Source organism: Macrobrachium nipponense, chromosome 7, assembly GCF_015104395.2.
Source record: "Macrobrachium nipponense isolate FS-2020 chromosome 7, ASM1510439v2, whole genome shotgun sequence".
Classification (NCBI taxonomy): domain Eukaryota; kingdom Metazoa; phylum Arthropoda; class Malacostraca; order Decapoda; family Palaemonidae; genus Macrobrachium; species Macrobrachium nipponense.
In genome coordinates this window covers 102,143,450-102,160,125 of record NC_061109.1, presented here as the reverse complement: position 1 = coordinate 102,160,125, position 16,676 = coordinate 102,143,450, and the positions used below count along the sequence as shown (strand labels likewise).

The following is a 16,676-nucleotide window of genomic DNA, read 5'->3' as shown; positions in this document are numbered from 1 at the left end:
GCTGACTACTGTGGACTTTTTTTTTTAAACTACAGATATTTTTTTTTTTTAACTACAGTTATTTTTTTTTTTTTTTAACTACAGATAATTTCGTGACGTACGTTTTTTACAAGGGTCTTTAACCAGTAACGAGCTTTAGTGAAACATTATCAACATATTCACGTGCAAATATTCTTACTAAAAGATGTAAAAGGGCATACAGAGTACAATATCCGTATGCAATACCATATCTACTTCCCATTTACTAAAATAATAATATACTTTCATAGGAATATTGAAAATCGTTACTGCATGAGTATCTACACTACACTTGATTTAGCTATATTTCTGATTCTACTGTTCTCTATAAATTACCTACGGCGCTTAAATCAGTTCACCGCGTCTCCGTCACGTCTATTATAAATTTAGTTCGGCAATGATAAACGTACAAACTATCATACTCACTAACGATCGATACTTTGTGGAGTTAAATACATTCTATTAATTTCAAAGTTCACCCCTTATATCTTCTCGTGAAGTTCAAAGCCGAATTTCGCTGCTATTCGCATCTCTCTCCTTTACAACGATGAGAAATTAGGCCCGGAAAGACCAGAAGATTTCAATGCCACATTTTAGGGGGATTAGATCCCCTTTTCACTGGAAGACAATTACGAATTCATCACTGGAAATCCTCGCAATATTGTATAATTCACACTACATACACTTACGTTCTGCTATTTATGGATGCGGTATTTGCATTTCTATAGCATAAGCGCGTGCATGAAGTAAAATCACGAGAAAATGTATTGACCAAGGTCTAAAGATTAACATATAGACCTTGGTATTGACTACATACCCAATACAGGGATGTTCTTGCTTCTGTGTGTGCTATTCTAACTACACGCCTAGATAACTATGTTTACTGTGCATAATCACAATACACCGGTAGCAGCGTAAGAAGTTTTAAAAATACGTGAATAATACAACGCAGAATTTAAGAAAAAAATGGTCGCTACTTTATCTCTGATTATTTTTTTAAAGCATTACAAGGAAACGAACAAACTAAGAACGATGAAGTCGAAAAAGAAGTTAGTTCTGAGTACGTGGTCTCTTCTTTTCCCAACCTCTCCTTTTCAAATTGTAAGAATGGCATTAACATGGGCAACTGGCGTCTTCTTCATTAACTCATTAGCTCAAAAGAGGACGAAAAGGAAGACCATTTTCCTTTATTTTGGTCACTTTCCTGTTGAAGGTGAAATGCACTTTCCAGGTTTTCCTTCGTCTCTCCCAACAGGACATTCATTTACTTGTCCTACTTCCAGAAATATATCCTCCCTGACTAAAAGATATAGCCAAACATCCAACGCAATAGAAATAAAATTAATTTCAAATATCCTCCACTGTCTTACTTTATGCTATCGAAAACATATAACCTAAATATAATAACCCCCTTTCGACGTATGTCCATGGCCTTGTCACCAAACTCGTCTAGTTCATCACATCACAAGTTAATGTAAAAGCTTAAACATACCAGTTTCCATGTCATAAGACTTAATCCTTTATTCCGTATTGGAGGAAATGCACGTAAGACTGCCTGCCATCACTGTGATTAACATATTATAATCTTCAGCAAACCCTCCAGAAGGCTTAAACTACTAACGATAGCTAAATTGAGAAATAATTGATCAAATAAAAGCCAGCATCCGTCGTATCGAGATGAGATGAAAGGAACAGACTCCGCCTCTCCTCACTGACTGACTGAAGGGAGACCTGCGGCCGAGAAAACGAATGAATGCAAAGCAAAGCCAGGCCCCTTCCTCGTCCCTTCGCATCATTGTAAACATGGAGGACTTCTCTTTTTCTTCTTCCCTCTATCTCGCATTTCACAGTCACTCGACTTCTCATACATCTATACCTGAATTCTTATTGTCTTCCGGTGAAAGGGGGATCTAATCCCTCTAAAATATGGCATTGTATTCTTTTTGTCTTTCCCGGTCTACTCTGTGTCCGTGACAAAAGGACTGGCGGCATCTGCATTTTCTTAGAATAAAGGAAGCGGATGGAACAGAGTTCGTTGAAATCACGGCAGTTCCCCAATCAACATTGAAGGGGCAAAATACTGAGAGAAATATATATATATATATATATATATATATATATTATATATATATATATATAATAATATATATAATATATCAATAAATACATGAAAATTTAAAAAGTCAACTACAGTAGTAATGTCAATATCAAGGAACAAAATTTGCAACGCGGGACTGTTAAAACAAATGGTTTGTCCTACCATATTATAATGATCGTTCACAAATCACCACAAAAGACTACTGTATCCTATAGCAGATAGACCAAAACGTGTACGAAGGAAAAGCTGAAATGCTACAGTAATGTTTTTTCGAACCTATAAATTTCTCATAATGAAAATCAAACCATATCGTCAGCAACATACAAATATAGACGAGGAAAGTAATTAGACATCTCACAGTGTCCACTTTCTCAAGCCTGGCGTATGATACCAGAACCTTTGATACTTACATGACAATTTTTACTTTTAATTTTTTACCATCGTTCACTAATGGGCAGAAAAACGAATACCGTGATCTAAAGCTGTCACCTATATCTATTTAACATGATACAATTTTCCGTGTTTATTCATTTTTCCTATTGAATAAGTTACTCTAAATCGAAAACTAAAAAGGAGATGAAACAAACCGATCTTCGCTCTTACTAAAAGTAAATCTAACACAAAAAAATAACTTACAATTATTGACGGTGTATTCTGGATAAGAAATATGGTTTTCTTTTTAATACATGAGAAACGTACTTGCGCAAATAGGTTTAAGCAACAGAACCTATAAACATAGTGGACGCTAATTACATTTCAAAACCGCAACAGTATTTTGAGACTCACACACACTATTTATCTATATAGTTAAAAAATACTTAACCAACCATACGAGATTAAGACGTTAAAGTTAGGTGTGAGGTCGTCGTTTGCTTTAAAAACAGAAAACTGGTAAGGAGGAGGAATAGCGAAAGGAAGCAGCCTTCGAAAATAAAATAAAATTGTGTACATTTTCTAACGACTAAGGAAAGTATATCATCTCGGAAACTACTACCAAAAAAATGTACTAAAAATAACAGCAGAAAACAACAGCCCTTCAGTACAAATAAAGAGCCCGTGCAAGACCTCAATACCTTGCCTTACAGTTTCCCATAAGAATATTTCGCAAAATATTCATCATCAGCGACAACCACTGCCTCCCACGACGACACTACGGTGCTAACTTATGGCGAGAAGGGATTTTACAGAAAGAATTTCTAATCCAATGAGAGCAGGGCGGAAAACTGGGTTTCCCACTCGCAGTTAATTCACCACATCAGCAAAACTGTTCTATTAAATCCCGGCTCCTAATTAAGAAAATAAAACTCAAAACTTTCCCAGCCACTTCAATTAGTTCTGGGCAAGAAAAGAATTGGAAGCTGTAAGGAGCATCCAAACAATCTTCCGATATTGGATTTCCTCGGTGGAGTCGGTGATCTGTGATTTGTACGAGCTTGGTAAGTTCCCAGATGTCAGAAGGTTAAATTATGGGTGGGATGAAAGGAAAAGGAAAGTATGCAGGACACGAATCGATATTCAGCAACGAGAGCCAGAATAGGGGACCCAAAAATCATCGAGTTGCCTGTCACCTTTTCTCAACCAGCGTGACTTCAAATTTTGCTTCTTCTATTTGTGATGATTTCAATATTCTTCTGTGAAAGGCTGTAAAAGGCAAAACGAACAAGGGACAGGTTGAATAAGTTTCACAGATCAATAGATTGAAACTGCAGTTACAACTAAGATTATATATTAAGTGTAGTACGATCTGTATTGCTATAGGGACGACATGAATCATGGTATGACAATGAAACATCTAAAAACATTCAATAAAACTAAGAATATTAAGGATAAGATGGCAGACCTGAATTCAAAATAATAACACAAGAAAAATGACTATAGTGCCGTATGTAGAAAAGGTACCGATGACAGGAAAACAGAGACAACTTGGACAGTCTTTCACCCAACAATTGGGAGAATACTCTTGAAAATGTTAACTGGGCTTCTGTGGGCACCAGCAGAGGTGGAAGACTCAGGCCTACTTGGATTAGAGCTATGAGAAGGGAGACTGGAAATGAGTGGAGACTCGTGGAAGAGAAAGTAAATGAAAGACAAGATGTGAGCATGGCAGAAAAATGACGTTGCTGAACTGAACTATAAAGTGAATGTCACGAGATGAAGGATTAAAGGTCAATAAAGAGCGGTCGAGGTAAGAGACAGGTCAATGTGCTGCCGCACAACATCCAGAAGATCAAACATAGCACACCAAGCCAGCCCAAAAGCCACTCTGAATCCATGCTGGGACTAGGGAGAATCATTCAGACATGGTAGGTTCTGTTCCCAGTGGGTATCTATCAAGCTATGGGCGGGAAGATAGTGAGCAGATAGATGCCAGATGAGAACTGGTCTGATGGAGCAGCGAGAGTTAGAAACCTGATCACATCGACGACAAAATCTTCTTTGGCGCATAGCCCTCACCTCACCTCAATCAAATTTTGTTGTAATACAACCATATCTTCGTAACAGCTTGTGGACACAATGGCTAGTGGACACAAAGGCATGTGTGAATATCTTCTTCGTCAGTTTCCATGTGGGTAGTATTTTCATTACTTATCATATATTATGAAACTAACCAAACTACCAATTACTTGCCTAAAAAGATTCCGATAACAGAGACCCTATACCAGAAAAATAAAAGGCCACGTCAAAGACAAAAGTAACAAAGATCAGTAACAATAATTAACACCTCACTGGATGAAAAACTTTAAAAATATAAAAACACAGCCTTCAGGAAGGTCTGTTACAGAAGCTACGACGCAGCTCAAGTTTTACAGTACTGTACTCGTTGAGTACAGTAGACACCACTCAGCTTAATGCACCAAGAGGAAACTAAACCATCCAGCTGACACGGATGGCGATAAAGATACTCCATTTCAGTAAACTTTATTTAGATAACTGTACAGTGTGAGAGCCACTTTTGTTTGAATGATTTCATATGCATGATTATTGATGCTTTACATACTTACCTTAAATATTTAAGGTAAGTATGTAAAGCATCAATAATCATGCATATGAAATCATTCAAACAAAAGTGGCTCTCACACTGTACAGTTTTTTTCTAGACAACCTTTTCAAGTTATCCAGCAGCTGGAAAATTAATATGACAGTATGTATGTATGTGTGGAGAGAGAGAGAGAGAGAGAGAGAGAGAGAGAGAAGAGAGAGAGGAGAGAGAGAGAGAGAGAGAGAGAGAGTACTTATGCATATGAAAGAGAGCGCGTATGTAGGTGTCGGTGTGTGAACTTGTACAGACGCATCATATAAAGAATGTATAACAGTTGTTCGTACAAACAGATACATACACTCCTATATGCCCTTGAGTCCATTAGCTCAAAATCCTGCCAAGTTTCAAGTTATTTACAGCCGGCTTCGCACAACATAGCTCTTTGGGAATCAAGTGAGTCGAAGAAGTAAAAGTTACAGTTGTATAGAGAATGACAGAAAGTTTTAATGAAAGTATCGTGTCACCGGACAGGACTCAACTGAGAAAAGTGGTGCGCGAAAAGCCAAAACGTTCAGACTTTGTTACCTGGATGAGGATTAAACTAGACCGTAACGCTTTGACAATTTTCAATGGTCTGACGGGATACGAAGCCATGAAACTCATGGGGTTCGTCATATCAAATTACTATTTTCAGAATGTCCCTTTCAACGAACGATTTTACACAACTTTTCGACCTTCTTTTCGTAGAACTGAAAAAATCACAATGCCCAGCCTTATACTTTTAATTTCCTCTTGTCCTACTGGCAGATTTGTGTTATTTAAGAATTCCCTGAGCCATCTTTTCTTTATAACATGATAATATCGAAAATAATTCTAAATATATCAAATAAACAAAAATTTACACAATGTTAAACTCAATGTTATTAGAATACAGATATAAAATATGGCTACAGAGTAATGTTGAAAGATAAATCTAAAAATGTTAAAACGTTACGATAATTAAAAAAACATTAAAAATGTTAAAACGTTACGATACATAAAAAACAAAGTATTTTCCATTATAACCATTTTTGTTAATCAACTAATTTACTGGTGGCAATATTCCTTACTAAAGTTTCCAAATGACTAGATAAACAAAAAATTCTATATTTTAACACTAATAAAATCATGGGCAAAGGTGACACAAAACGTTCATACATTATTGTGGGGGATGGTAACAGAAAACAAATAATTATCCCTTTGGGATATAATCAATAACATCTCGCTGATGAAACGTGTGGATAAACACTCATATGTCCCTTTGTAAAATAGAGATTCAAAGTAATAATATAATGCTATAGAGAAATAGTGACAAAATAAGCTTTTAATGTTAATAAGGGGAACGATCAGAGGAGACTGTTTTAATTTCCTGCCAAAAACTTCTGAAGGATGTAGCATATCACGATTTACATTCCGATTTTGAAGTTTATGCTCTCTCTCTCTCTCTCTCTCTCTCTCTCTCTCTCTCTCTCTCTCTCTTCTCTCTTTCTAGCGCAGCGAAAAAGGCCCGCGTCGTTAATGTTCACCGAAAAGCCAAGTAGTTGAAATAAACTAATAATAAGGAACTAAGCAAAAGGCCCGACAAAACTTTAAGCTAAGTTCCCTCCACAAAGGTCTCCGCCTCTCGAGCTCAAAGGAGTTGCTTTAATAAAGAGAAAAGTCGCAGGTGGCAAAGTAACGATAAAATTCTCGGATAAGAGGCGCAAAAAGATCTTATTATGATGACGAGTTCTCATCTTTTTGAGACGCCGGCGTTCACATTCAACCAAATTCGACGACGACTTGAACTGCTATAGAACGGAAAATTATGTGAAAATGACGAATCTGACGAAAAATTTTTAAAATGCAGAATTCCTATTAACCGGCTCCTGAATATATTTCTGGCCAAGTTTTGAGCTTTTGCAAAAAAAAAAAAAAAAAAAAAAAAAAAAGTGAGTCTAATTTCCATTTTCATTTCACTCATCTGATGGACATCAGCAGTTCTCATATACCCTTAGTTTGATCATTTCCCCGCCCTGCTGCAAAATTGGGATTTCTCTCGTTGCTTCTCATGTTAGGCCAGCTCGTAAGAGGCAACCCAAATGCTTTCTGTAGAGAGAGATCCTATTTTTACTTTCTCTCTGCGACTTTTCCTGTTTCCAAAGGACTTGGTCTTGACAAGGACAGAAGTTACATTCCCTAGCGATTGCTCCATAAAAAAAAATCAGTATATATCAAACTTAAAGTCCTTTACGCCAGAGAGTATCTTGCATTTTCATACCACAGTCAAAAGTTATGGTTATCATTGCGGTGTACTGCCTCTAATTTCAAAGGTCATAATAATCATTGTCAACTATGATAAGTCCTTCTCCTGCAGCCACTATCCGTTACCACTAGACGAAGCTGATGAGGACACACCCAAACACCCAAACAACCACCTCATTCAGTTTGGAATAGTCCAAATTCTTTAGCTGGATTCACAACACTCCTTGCTGACACGATGAACACTTCACAAAAGGAAATTTTATGTAAAACCATTGGTTAAGACGTGAACAATATGATTGGTAAAATAAACTAATAATCCAAAGAATATATAAATAAATATAAATAACAAAAGTGAAATTAAAAACGGAGTTTGCACACGCTGCGAATGACAAGACTAAGTTTCCTTCAGGAAACCCACTACTGGCTGAGAAAATAGTAACCGAAGCTCTCATACTTTGTTAACCAAACAAGCAAGATCAACTACCCTGTAGCTAACACCCAGTCACCCCGGCCGAATATATCACCAACTTCTGTAGATGATCCTGAAAAACCGAGTAACCCAATTAAAGAAGAAAATAGTCGAGCTAAGTATAGGAAAAGAGAACAAATATATGGAAACCAATATAATGGTTGTAAAATGCCAGAAAAATCAAGGCAAAGATACAATATGGCACTTAAAAGGAGCAGTCTCTCAAATTTAAGCATCGCAGCGTCCCCAACACTGGAAGTAAAAGTGTTCAAAAGTTTTACAATAGTTAATAAGTAACACCTTTGGTATTAAGTCAGGGTAACAATATTCCGCAAAACAACATGCCCAAACTAACTCGAGAGACACTGACACCAAAGGTGACAATTGTGGCTTCCCTCTGAATCATACGATGTCGATGCTGTTTCAGTTGCAACGACTTACAAAGCTGGTTCCCCGTTTTTCCACTCTCCTTTACTTTCTTATTTTTATTTTTAAAAATATCGTTGTATACCTTTTCTTTCATGTAAAAATCGCTTACAAAGTTAACGGCATTTTTAGCAGACTCCAAACGAAAATATACAAATTTCATCAAACACACACACACATTATACATATATGTATATGATATATATATAATATATATATAATCATATATATATATATAGATATATATATATCATATATATATATATGCATATAGACATTCCAGAACTGAAACACCATCCATTTCATTTCATTAGATGATAGAGCGATACTTGTAGGCAAAACTTAAATCTTCTCCTTTATTTTCCCTTCTTTCCAGACTGACAATCAAAGCTAAGTGCCCAATGGTCCTCCGTAACTTCCCTATGGATAAACAATCCTGCCCTCTGGTTATTAGCAGCTGTAAGTCCTTCATTCTTATAGCAAAGTCTTTTTTTGCAAGTCCTTCATTCTTATAGCAAAGTCTTTTTTTGCAATGTACATCGAGTATAATAAAAATGATCTTGCACAATTATTAATCTTTAAAATTATACGATGTTATGTTACCTATACAATGTTTTTCTATTTTTTTATATCTCTCTCCGAGATGCTTGAGACTGTGGTGAATAAAAACTGGTCATAGTGCAAGATTATGATTCTGTAAAGGACATTTATAGTAACAGCCAAGAGCATAAAATTTTGACAGGTCTAAGTATATAATAGACCTGCCTAAAGAACAGCAGTTGCAAGCATGCATTCATTCAATTCACTTTTATTAAGTGCATTCAAGAGTACATCTGTCAACAAACTCGCACACAGTCATAAACAAATAGAAAAACAACGGAACCACAATCAGGCCTAACAGTGTTCTTGAACTGTCAACCAAACATAAGGCTTATTTCAGTTTTACTAATCGCCTCTCATCCTTTCCCCTGGTTTCCCTTCCTCGTGTGATATGACGACGTCGGGTCATTGGCAGATGGATACACAGAAAAGGACGTCAAATACATCTGGGATAAGAAACTCGTCTCTTTCACACCTGGGATGGGACTCAGCCAGTTCGACATCCTCAACACCAAATGCACAAATTACTCCGTCAGGTGGCGCACGGGAAGAGGTGAGTAGGGCAGCCTGGACATGTCTGTCGGTTTTTCCTCACCCGGTTCTGCATTTCATTCATCCTTATCAACTTTGTGGCCAAAGAGAAGACCTAAGATTGAGCATTTGCCAACGTCTTATACAGCCAATGCCAATGTTCGTAAAAAATGCATCATTCTCCCCTGTGACCATGTCAGTTCCTTACTTTCAAAATGCTGTTGCACTTTCACACCCATCACTAAAATATTCTTGGTAATGAAGGCGGGGATATTGAAAATATTACTTCCACTGGTACTAACACTACACAAACTATGAGTAAAAACAATTTCAAAATAGAAAATTTGCTCCGTTATGCATGTCCAGATCACAAAATAACAAAATATCAATTATTAATATCATTTAAAACTAATTCAGTGACAAAGTAAAAGCTTTTTTGCATGGACCCTAATAGAAATGTACGTTGTATATTATCCATTTCATCCTTCACGTATTTATTTTCTCCCTACCCTTTCCTTTATTTATGAACTACCTTCAACCTTCTCTCGCCCTACCCACGGGGAAAACTTCAAAATTCATCATTCTTCCCTTAAGCCCAATTCTGAATCTCACTTAGCATTGTCTAATACTATTAATGTGAACCTAAAAGTAGCACATGAAAATTGGGTCACTTCAATTATTCCAAGACCAGGTCGCTCTGTGTCTGTCAATAAATTTCCATTATTGTTTACTGTTCAACTACTTCAAAATTAAACCCACCAGCTTCATGAGAATTCTGTGCTTGTAGCAAACTGTGCCACGATTTCAGAAGATCACACCCAGGGAATAGCTAAAACTGCCTGGTGCGTTTCTGCGCAAACCACTAATGGTTACTGAACAGTAACGAAACTTTTTTTGTCGAAACTCCCATCATGAATCAAGAATTTCATATTCATTCAGTTTCAGCAAATCTCATAATACAAACGTAAGACTAGTAAATGTAAACTAAAACATTTCTACCAAATAACATAATGGGAAAATTTATCTGTAAATTCTGGGGGAAAAATGATAACCCGCTCGTATTGCCTGGCTTATAATCTTTCCTTTGTTATTGACCTCTTCATTCATAAGTTTACTTTCTTCTTAAAGGTGAACCCATTACTTTTTTCACTGGATCATGCCCCATCTTCGTTCTAAAGCCAAGTTGCTCTTCCCCAGAAACATTTCTAGTCTCCCATTACACTACAAGATCCTTGATTTTTAATCTCTACTATATTATGTCATCTGTGTTAAACATTTTCGAGTTTGCACATTATCTTTTGATTATGCTGCCGTCATCTCATTTCTACTTCTACAAGGTGCTTCTTTTTTCAGTTTGTTACTTCCACCGCACTGATACCTACCACAAAATGGAAAATCCTGGCAAACTAACATAACCTTTTCATTTCCATCTTTAATGGAAGTATTGCTGCTCTGGTAACCAAATCCTAATCCCCAGTAGCTAATGCTACTTAAGGTTTACTCTATCAAACCTTTGCCTTTCAATTCTTGAATTAAACATTTTTGAATGATTGATTGATTTATGAAATTTAGGCTGTTGAACCAAGCACTTTCGACCATTCAGGAAAAATGAAGATTATATATCATATATATATATATATATATATATATATATATATATATATATATATATATATATATATATATATATATATATATATATATATATAATCTCTACTTATAAAGTTCAAAGACTTCTTGTACACTTGCGAAAATGGCAAGTTATCTAAACCAAACTGGGTTTACACGAAATTCTTTAGTTTGCAGCTTAACTGGCTCCTATATATTTTGCCTTAAAGGTTAACTCTGGACTTCTCTCCTAAGAAAAAAAAAAAAAAAAAAAAAACTGGTTCACTTCACCCCATTCCAAAACATGGACTATAATCTAATTCTTCCAACGATTGTCATGTCAATTCAACTTTTGTTAATCCACAAGCCTAAAAATTTCGGAAGATATTTCTAGCTCTACCGTTAGAAACATACACAAATAAATCTAAATACACTGATAAAAGGATGATTATTCATAAAAACGTGCAGTGTTTTATGGCCCGTTTAAAATAGTATACAGACAGTTTAGCGTGCAAAGACAACAACAAACAGCAATACGGTTGGATGTTGGTCACCCCACTTTTCAAAGAGATTTGGGTGGAGAGAGAGAGAGAGATCGTTTGTAGAGTGGGCGACCCTTCAACAATTAGCCGTCAGCATTTTGACCCTTAACAGGATGTGTCACGAGCTACTTGAAGGCGCGATTATTGTGTCGTCGCTCTCTCCCACAGCTGAGAGAGAGAGAGAGAGAGAGAGAGAGAGAGAGAGAGAGAGAGAGAGAGAGAGAGAGAGAGAGAGAGAGAGAGAGAGAGAGAGAGAGAGAGAGAGAGAGAGAGAGAGAGAGAGAGAGAGAGAGAGAGAGAGAGAAAGAGAGAGAGAGAGAGAGAGAGAGAGAGAGAGAGAGAGAGAGAAATTCAGGTTTTAAATGGACGAAAAGCTCACTAATATGCCATTTAAAAAACATATATGTTCAACAGTTGCTCACAAAACTACATGTTAAAACTAACGTTTATATCCAGAGCACCTGAAAGGAAATAACTTATGTTAAGCACAAACCTTGAATCGTGTTGGGATATCCAGTTTCACAAAATAGTATAATACATCAAATATTCACTCGCTCGAAACCTCCGAAAAACGCCGAAAAATGAGTACTAAACCTTTTCTAACAGCAACGAGTCATGGATAGTAACCTACCCATAGGCATTGAAAGGAAAAATGTTTTCCCTGTACACATTCCGGAACAGAGGATAGTCTGTCATTACAGATGCCGAAATTTTAACTACAACAGAAAAAAAAAGACGTACATCACGACAGTTAACGTGTCCCTTCACTTTAAGTTACAGTACAAAATGTTAAAAATAGTTAAAACGGGTTACCTGCATGTTATTCAATATGATGTAAAACGTGAAATCTCATTATTATCAGGCAAAAAAAGGTAGTTATTGCAAATGCTTAATTGTGAGGACTATTAAATAATACAATAGCCACCTTCACCAGTCTTAAATGTGACTGATTGATAAACTTACTAGACTGCTTTACCATGTCGTCAAAAGACGAGAAAATAAAGTTCAACACCGAAAGTAAATATATGCTAAATATACAGCACTCGATAACAATGTGGGATACGCTTGCATTGCATGACTAACAAAGTTAAACTTTTCTTATACAAGACCCCTTTAAAGAGCTAATATATATTATTACAACAAAACCTCTAAAAGAATTAATTGAAAAAAAGTAATAACAACGTGATAACTTGTTAATAAGTAATACCCCCCAAAATATTCAGAACAAAGTTCAGTTACCTCTAACTCGCCATTCCAAAAATCAGGCATCAGTCAATATGGACAAACATCACATAGTCCCGGAGTGATGAAAGCAATACAGTCGCAGTCACTCATGAATTTTTTATTTAGGAAAACGTTGATGAGACATCCGTACACCAAACATTTATCAAATAAACGCTCTTCAGGGAAAGGAGAAAATAATACCTCTGTGTAATGTGGAGGTCCTCTTAACTGCCCAGATATGAAAACTTCGCTTGTTCCTCGCAACATAAGTTCCAGGTTAAGTTAACTCTGACAAATCGACAATTATATGAAAGAAGCTTCTCTCTCACGTATTGACGAGTTTTGTGAATGAACATATGCACTAAACCTATCTCAGTAACTACTATGTAATTACTTTCACCAAAGTTAATGAATGATATTGGCTAGAGAAGTGTATCTACAAAATCTGCTGGGAAAGGGACAGGCACAAGAGTAACCCAAAACTCCTTCATACCTCTGAGGATTTGCATATGAAGAGAGAAGATAAAAACAACATTTTAACGATGTTCCAACCCTTTGACTGGGCAACACGTTTCCTGCATAGTGGCTGTCTATAAATACCACCATAATCCTGCACTTTAAGCATTCGTTGTTGAAATAAAACTGTGTATATTCAGAAAGGCCCAGTAAAATACGAAAAATAAAATAAACTGATGGAAACTTCAATATTTTACCTACAAACAGTTGAAAAACGGTTATTCACACAACTTGAGAAAGTAACAGAAAAATTACACTGTCATACTGCTATTAGCTGTAATTCCATACGCAAACAAACACATTCGCATATATATAATGCATACTTATATATAATTATATATATATATATATATATATATATATATATATATATATATTATGATATTCCAGTCAGCAAGATATATAGACTTCAGGAGGGTCCATGATACACATGTTGTTTAAAAAGGCCATGTTTATTAACAGCAAAGAAACGTTTCGCACTACTCAGTGCATCATCAGTCTGTCAAAAGTAAAAGACACAATAAAATACATTATTAACATAAAAAGGAATTCACAAGGTAATTAAAATTTACAAGTTAAAAAAACAATAAACAGTAAAAGAGTATAAAAAGTACTAAAACAGAAAACAAAAAGAGACTACCAAAAACACCAACCATCTATAAGCAGGAGAGAAGAGGAATGACGTACAATGACGTCCAAGGCCAGACGACAACTATGCCAGATACAAAGTTCCTGAGGAAGTATTACTATTGAGAGAGGGAACCAGTCTTTTAATATATAACGATTCTAAAGTTGTTAAGTGATCTGGGTCCCTTACATAACCAATTATTGAAAAGTGTTGTTTCAGGACTTCGGTTTTACATAATGCGGCATGATTTCTAATATTAGAAAATCTGGCTGCTTAATTCTTTGGCCAGTGCGAAACGCTAAAACCAAACCAAATGGCTGCAATATCTGACCTGCAGTAACCTCCGTGTCGATCCAACGTAAGAGCCCGGACATCCAGGGCATGTGAATTTATAAACCACATTGGATCGCATGAAGGACTGCAGGCGATCTTTGAAATTAAAAAATGATCCTATTGTACATGGGTTGTTAGAGATCAGTTTTACGTTATAGAAAGCGGACATATACGGGCTTAGCCAATAACTACTATAGCTCCTGTCAATATTCTTTCAAACTTAATACCATCTACACCTTGGTCCATAGAGCTCTAAAATATTCTTCAACTTGGCAAATATTTCACAAAGAAATAGTCTTTTTATTCAACTTTTTCAAGATAAACTCCTATCCACAAGATATAGTTCATAAAATCACCAATAAGTTATTAACACAGTTCTTACAACCTCCAACAGTCAACTTTGATGTCCCAAAAAAATTATTCTATGCCTCAATCCCGTATATGTCTGACTCTAAATTCTCTTTAAATCTCACAAGAATAATTGAACAGGAAATCCCCTGTCTTAACGTAAAACTGATCTTAACAACCCATGTACAATAGGATCATTTTTAATTTTCAAAGATCGCCTGCAGTCCTTCATGCGATCCAATGTGGTTTATAAATTCACATGCCCTGGATGTCCGGGCTCTTACGTTGGATCGACACGGAGGTTACTGCAGGTCAGATATTGCAGCCATTTGGGTTTTAGCTTTCGCACTGGCCAAAGAATTAAGCAGCCAGCATTTTCTAATATTAGAAATCATGCCGCATTATGTAAAACCGAAGTCCTGAAACAACCACTTTTCAATAATTGGTTATGTAAGGGACCCAGATCACTTAACAACTTTAGAATCGTTATATATTTAAAAAGAGGCTGGTTCCCTCTCTCAATAGTAATACTTCCTCAGGAACTTTGTATCTGGCATAGTTGTCGTCTGGCCTTGGACGTCATTGTACGTCATTCCCTCTTCTCTCCTGCTTATAGATGGTTGGTGTTTTTGGTAGTCTCTTTTTGTTTTCTGTTTTATGTACTTTTTATACTCTTTTACTGTTTATTGTTTTAACTTGTAAAATTTTTTTAATTACCTTGTGAATTCCTTTTATGTTAATAATGTATTTTATTGTGTCTTTTACTTTTGACAGACTGATGATGCACTGAGTAGTGCGAAACGTTTCTTTGCTGTTAATAAAACATGGCCTTTTTAAACAACATGTGTATCATGGACCCTCCTGAAGTCTGTATGTATATATAATATATATATATATATATATATATATATATATATATATATATATTATAATATATATATGATGAGAGAGAGAGAGATCAAGTGTTCACATTACCCTAATTGCCTTGGCTTCGTTTTATCATCTGCAGGCAATAAAACCACACCGTCTGCATGACAACTGAACGACTTCAACTTCTCCAAAATGACAGCATAAAGCAACTTGGCACGAAAGTCTGCCGCCGCTGCCCTTTTTAATCTTTGACAGCCGCTGCTCAGATTCTGAGAAAAACTGTTGGTCACTGTCCAATAGAGTCTCCATAACACTTACGATGAGAACGATGGCCCTTGCAAATTCTGTACCTTTTTTACCCTAACATATTAAAACTGATCTTTATGACATCGGACTCGAGAACGTCTGTTTTAATTCAAGGTCATGGCGACTAACTGGGAGTGAATCGGTGGGGCAGCGCCATTTCTCTTTTTAAGCGCAAGTATTTTGGTTCTCTTTAAAACACTAAATGACTACCTACAACTCGCACACATGGTACTTCGATAATACAGATATGATATATTTTCCCCGTACATTTTGTTTTGTTTTTTATTCACAAAAGTTTTGACTGATAACCTGGTACTGGAACAGTTTAGTTATTCAGTACGGATACCATCAAATAAGCACATTATTACTGAGAATATCTATAAGTACTGAAAAAATAACGAAGCTTCCTAAATAGTGAAACTGTGAATATATAAGGATAAAGACAGTTTTGCAACTCTCTAATCCTTCCATGACGTCTCACTTTCAGAGGAAGATCCCCTTTTACGACTTTTATTACGCTTTTCAAGATACACCACTGATAAAGGGCCCTACCTAGCTTGAATATCATGATTTTTTTACCTAAGTATTATAAAACCTCTTGTCTAGGCAGGAACGACGAAAAATACACAATGAAACTACAATTTCTGTAATGAGACTAAAACCTGAAAAAGTCCTAAAGAAAACACAGAAGGGCAAAAAAAAAAAAAAAAAAACCTCTCGGATGCGAAGTCTAGAATAACGTCTGTTTCTATTAAATAAGCCAAGAAGCAGCAATCGTGAAGTGGGGCTGATGGACTCACCATGTAAAAGTTGAGATGTGAACCTCTGATTCACATCAACCTAGAACAGAATGAGGAAATCTTCCACATTATGAAGAGACCTTTTTCCATACAATC

The 16,676-nt window shown here is 36.0% G+C and overlaps 1 protein-coding gene across 1 annotated transcript in view; it reads left to right on the top strand.

Moving 5' to 3' along the window:
- Positions 1-16,676, top strand: part of LOC135217744 (gamma-aminobutyric acid receptor subunit alpha-2-like) — a 208,876-nt gene that overhangs the window by 161,765 nt on the left and 30,435 nt on the right. The window contains exons 6-7 of the mRNA XM_064253740.1: positions 8,651-8,733; positions 9,290-9,427. Coding sequence (XP_064109810.1) covers positions 8,651-8,733; positions 9,290-9,427 — 221 coding nt within the window. The remainder of the gene's footprint in view (positions 1-8,650; positions 8,734-9,289; positions 9,428-16,676) is intronic.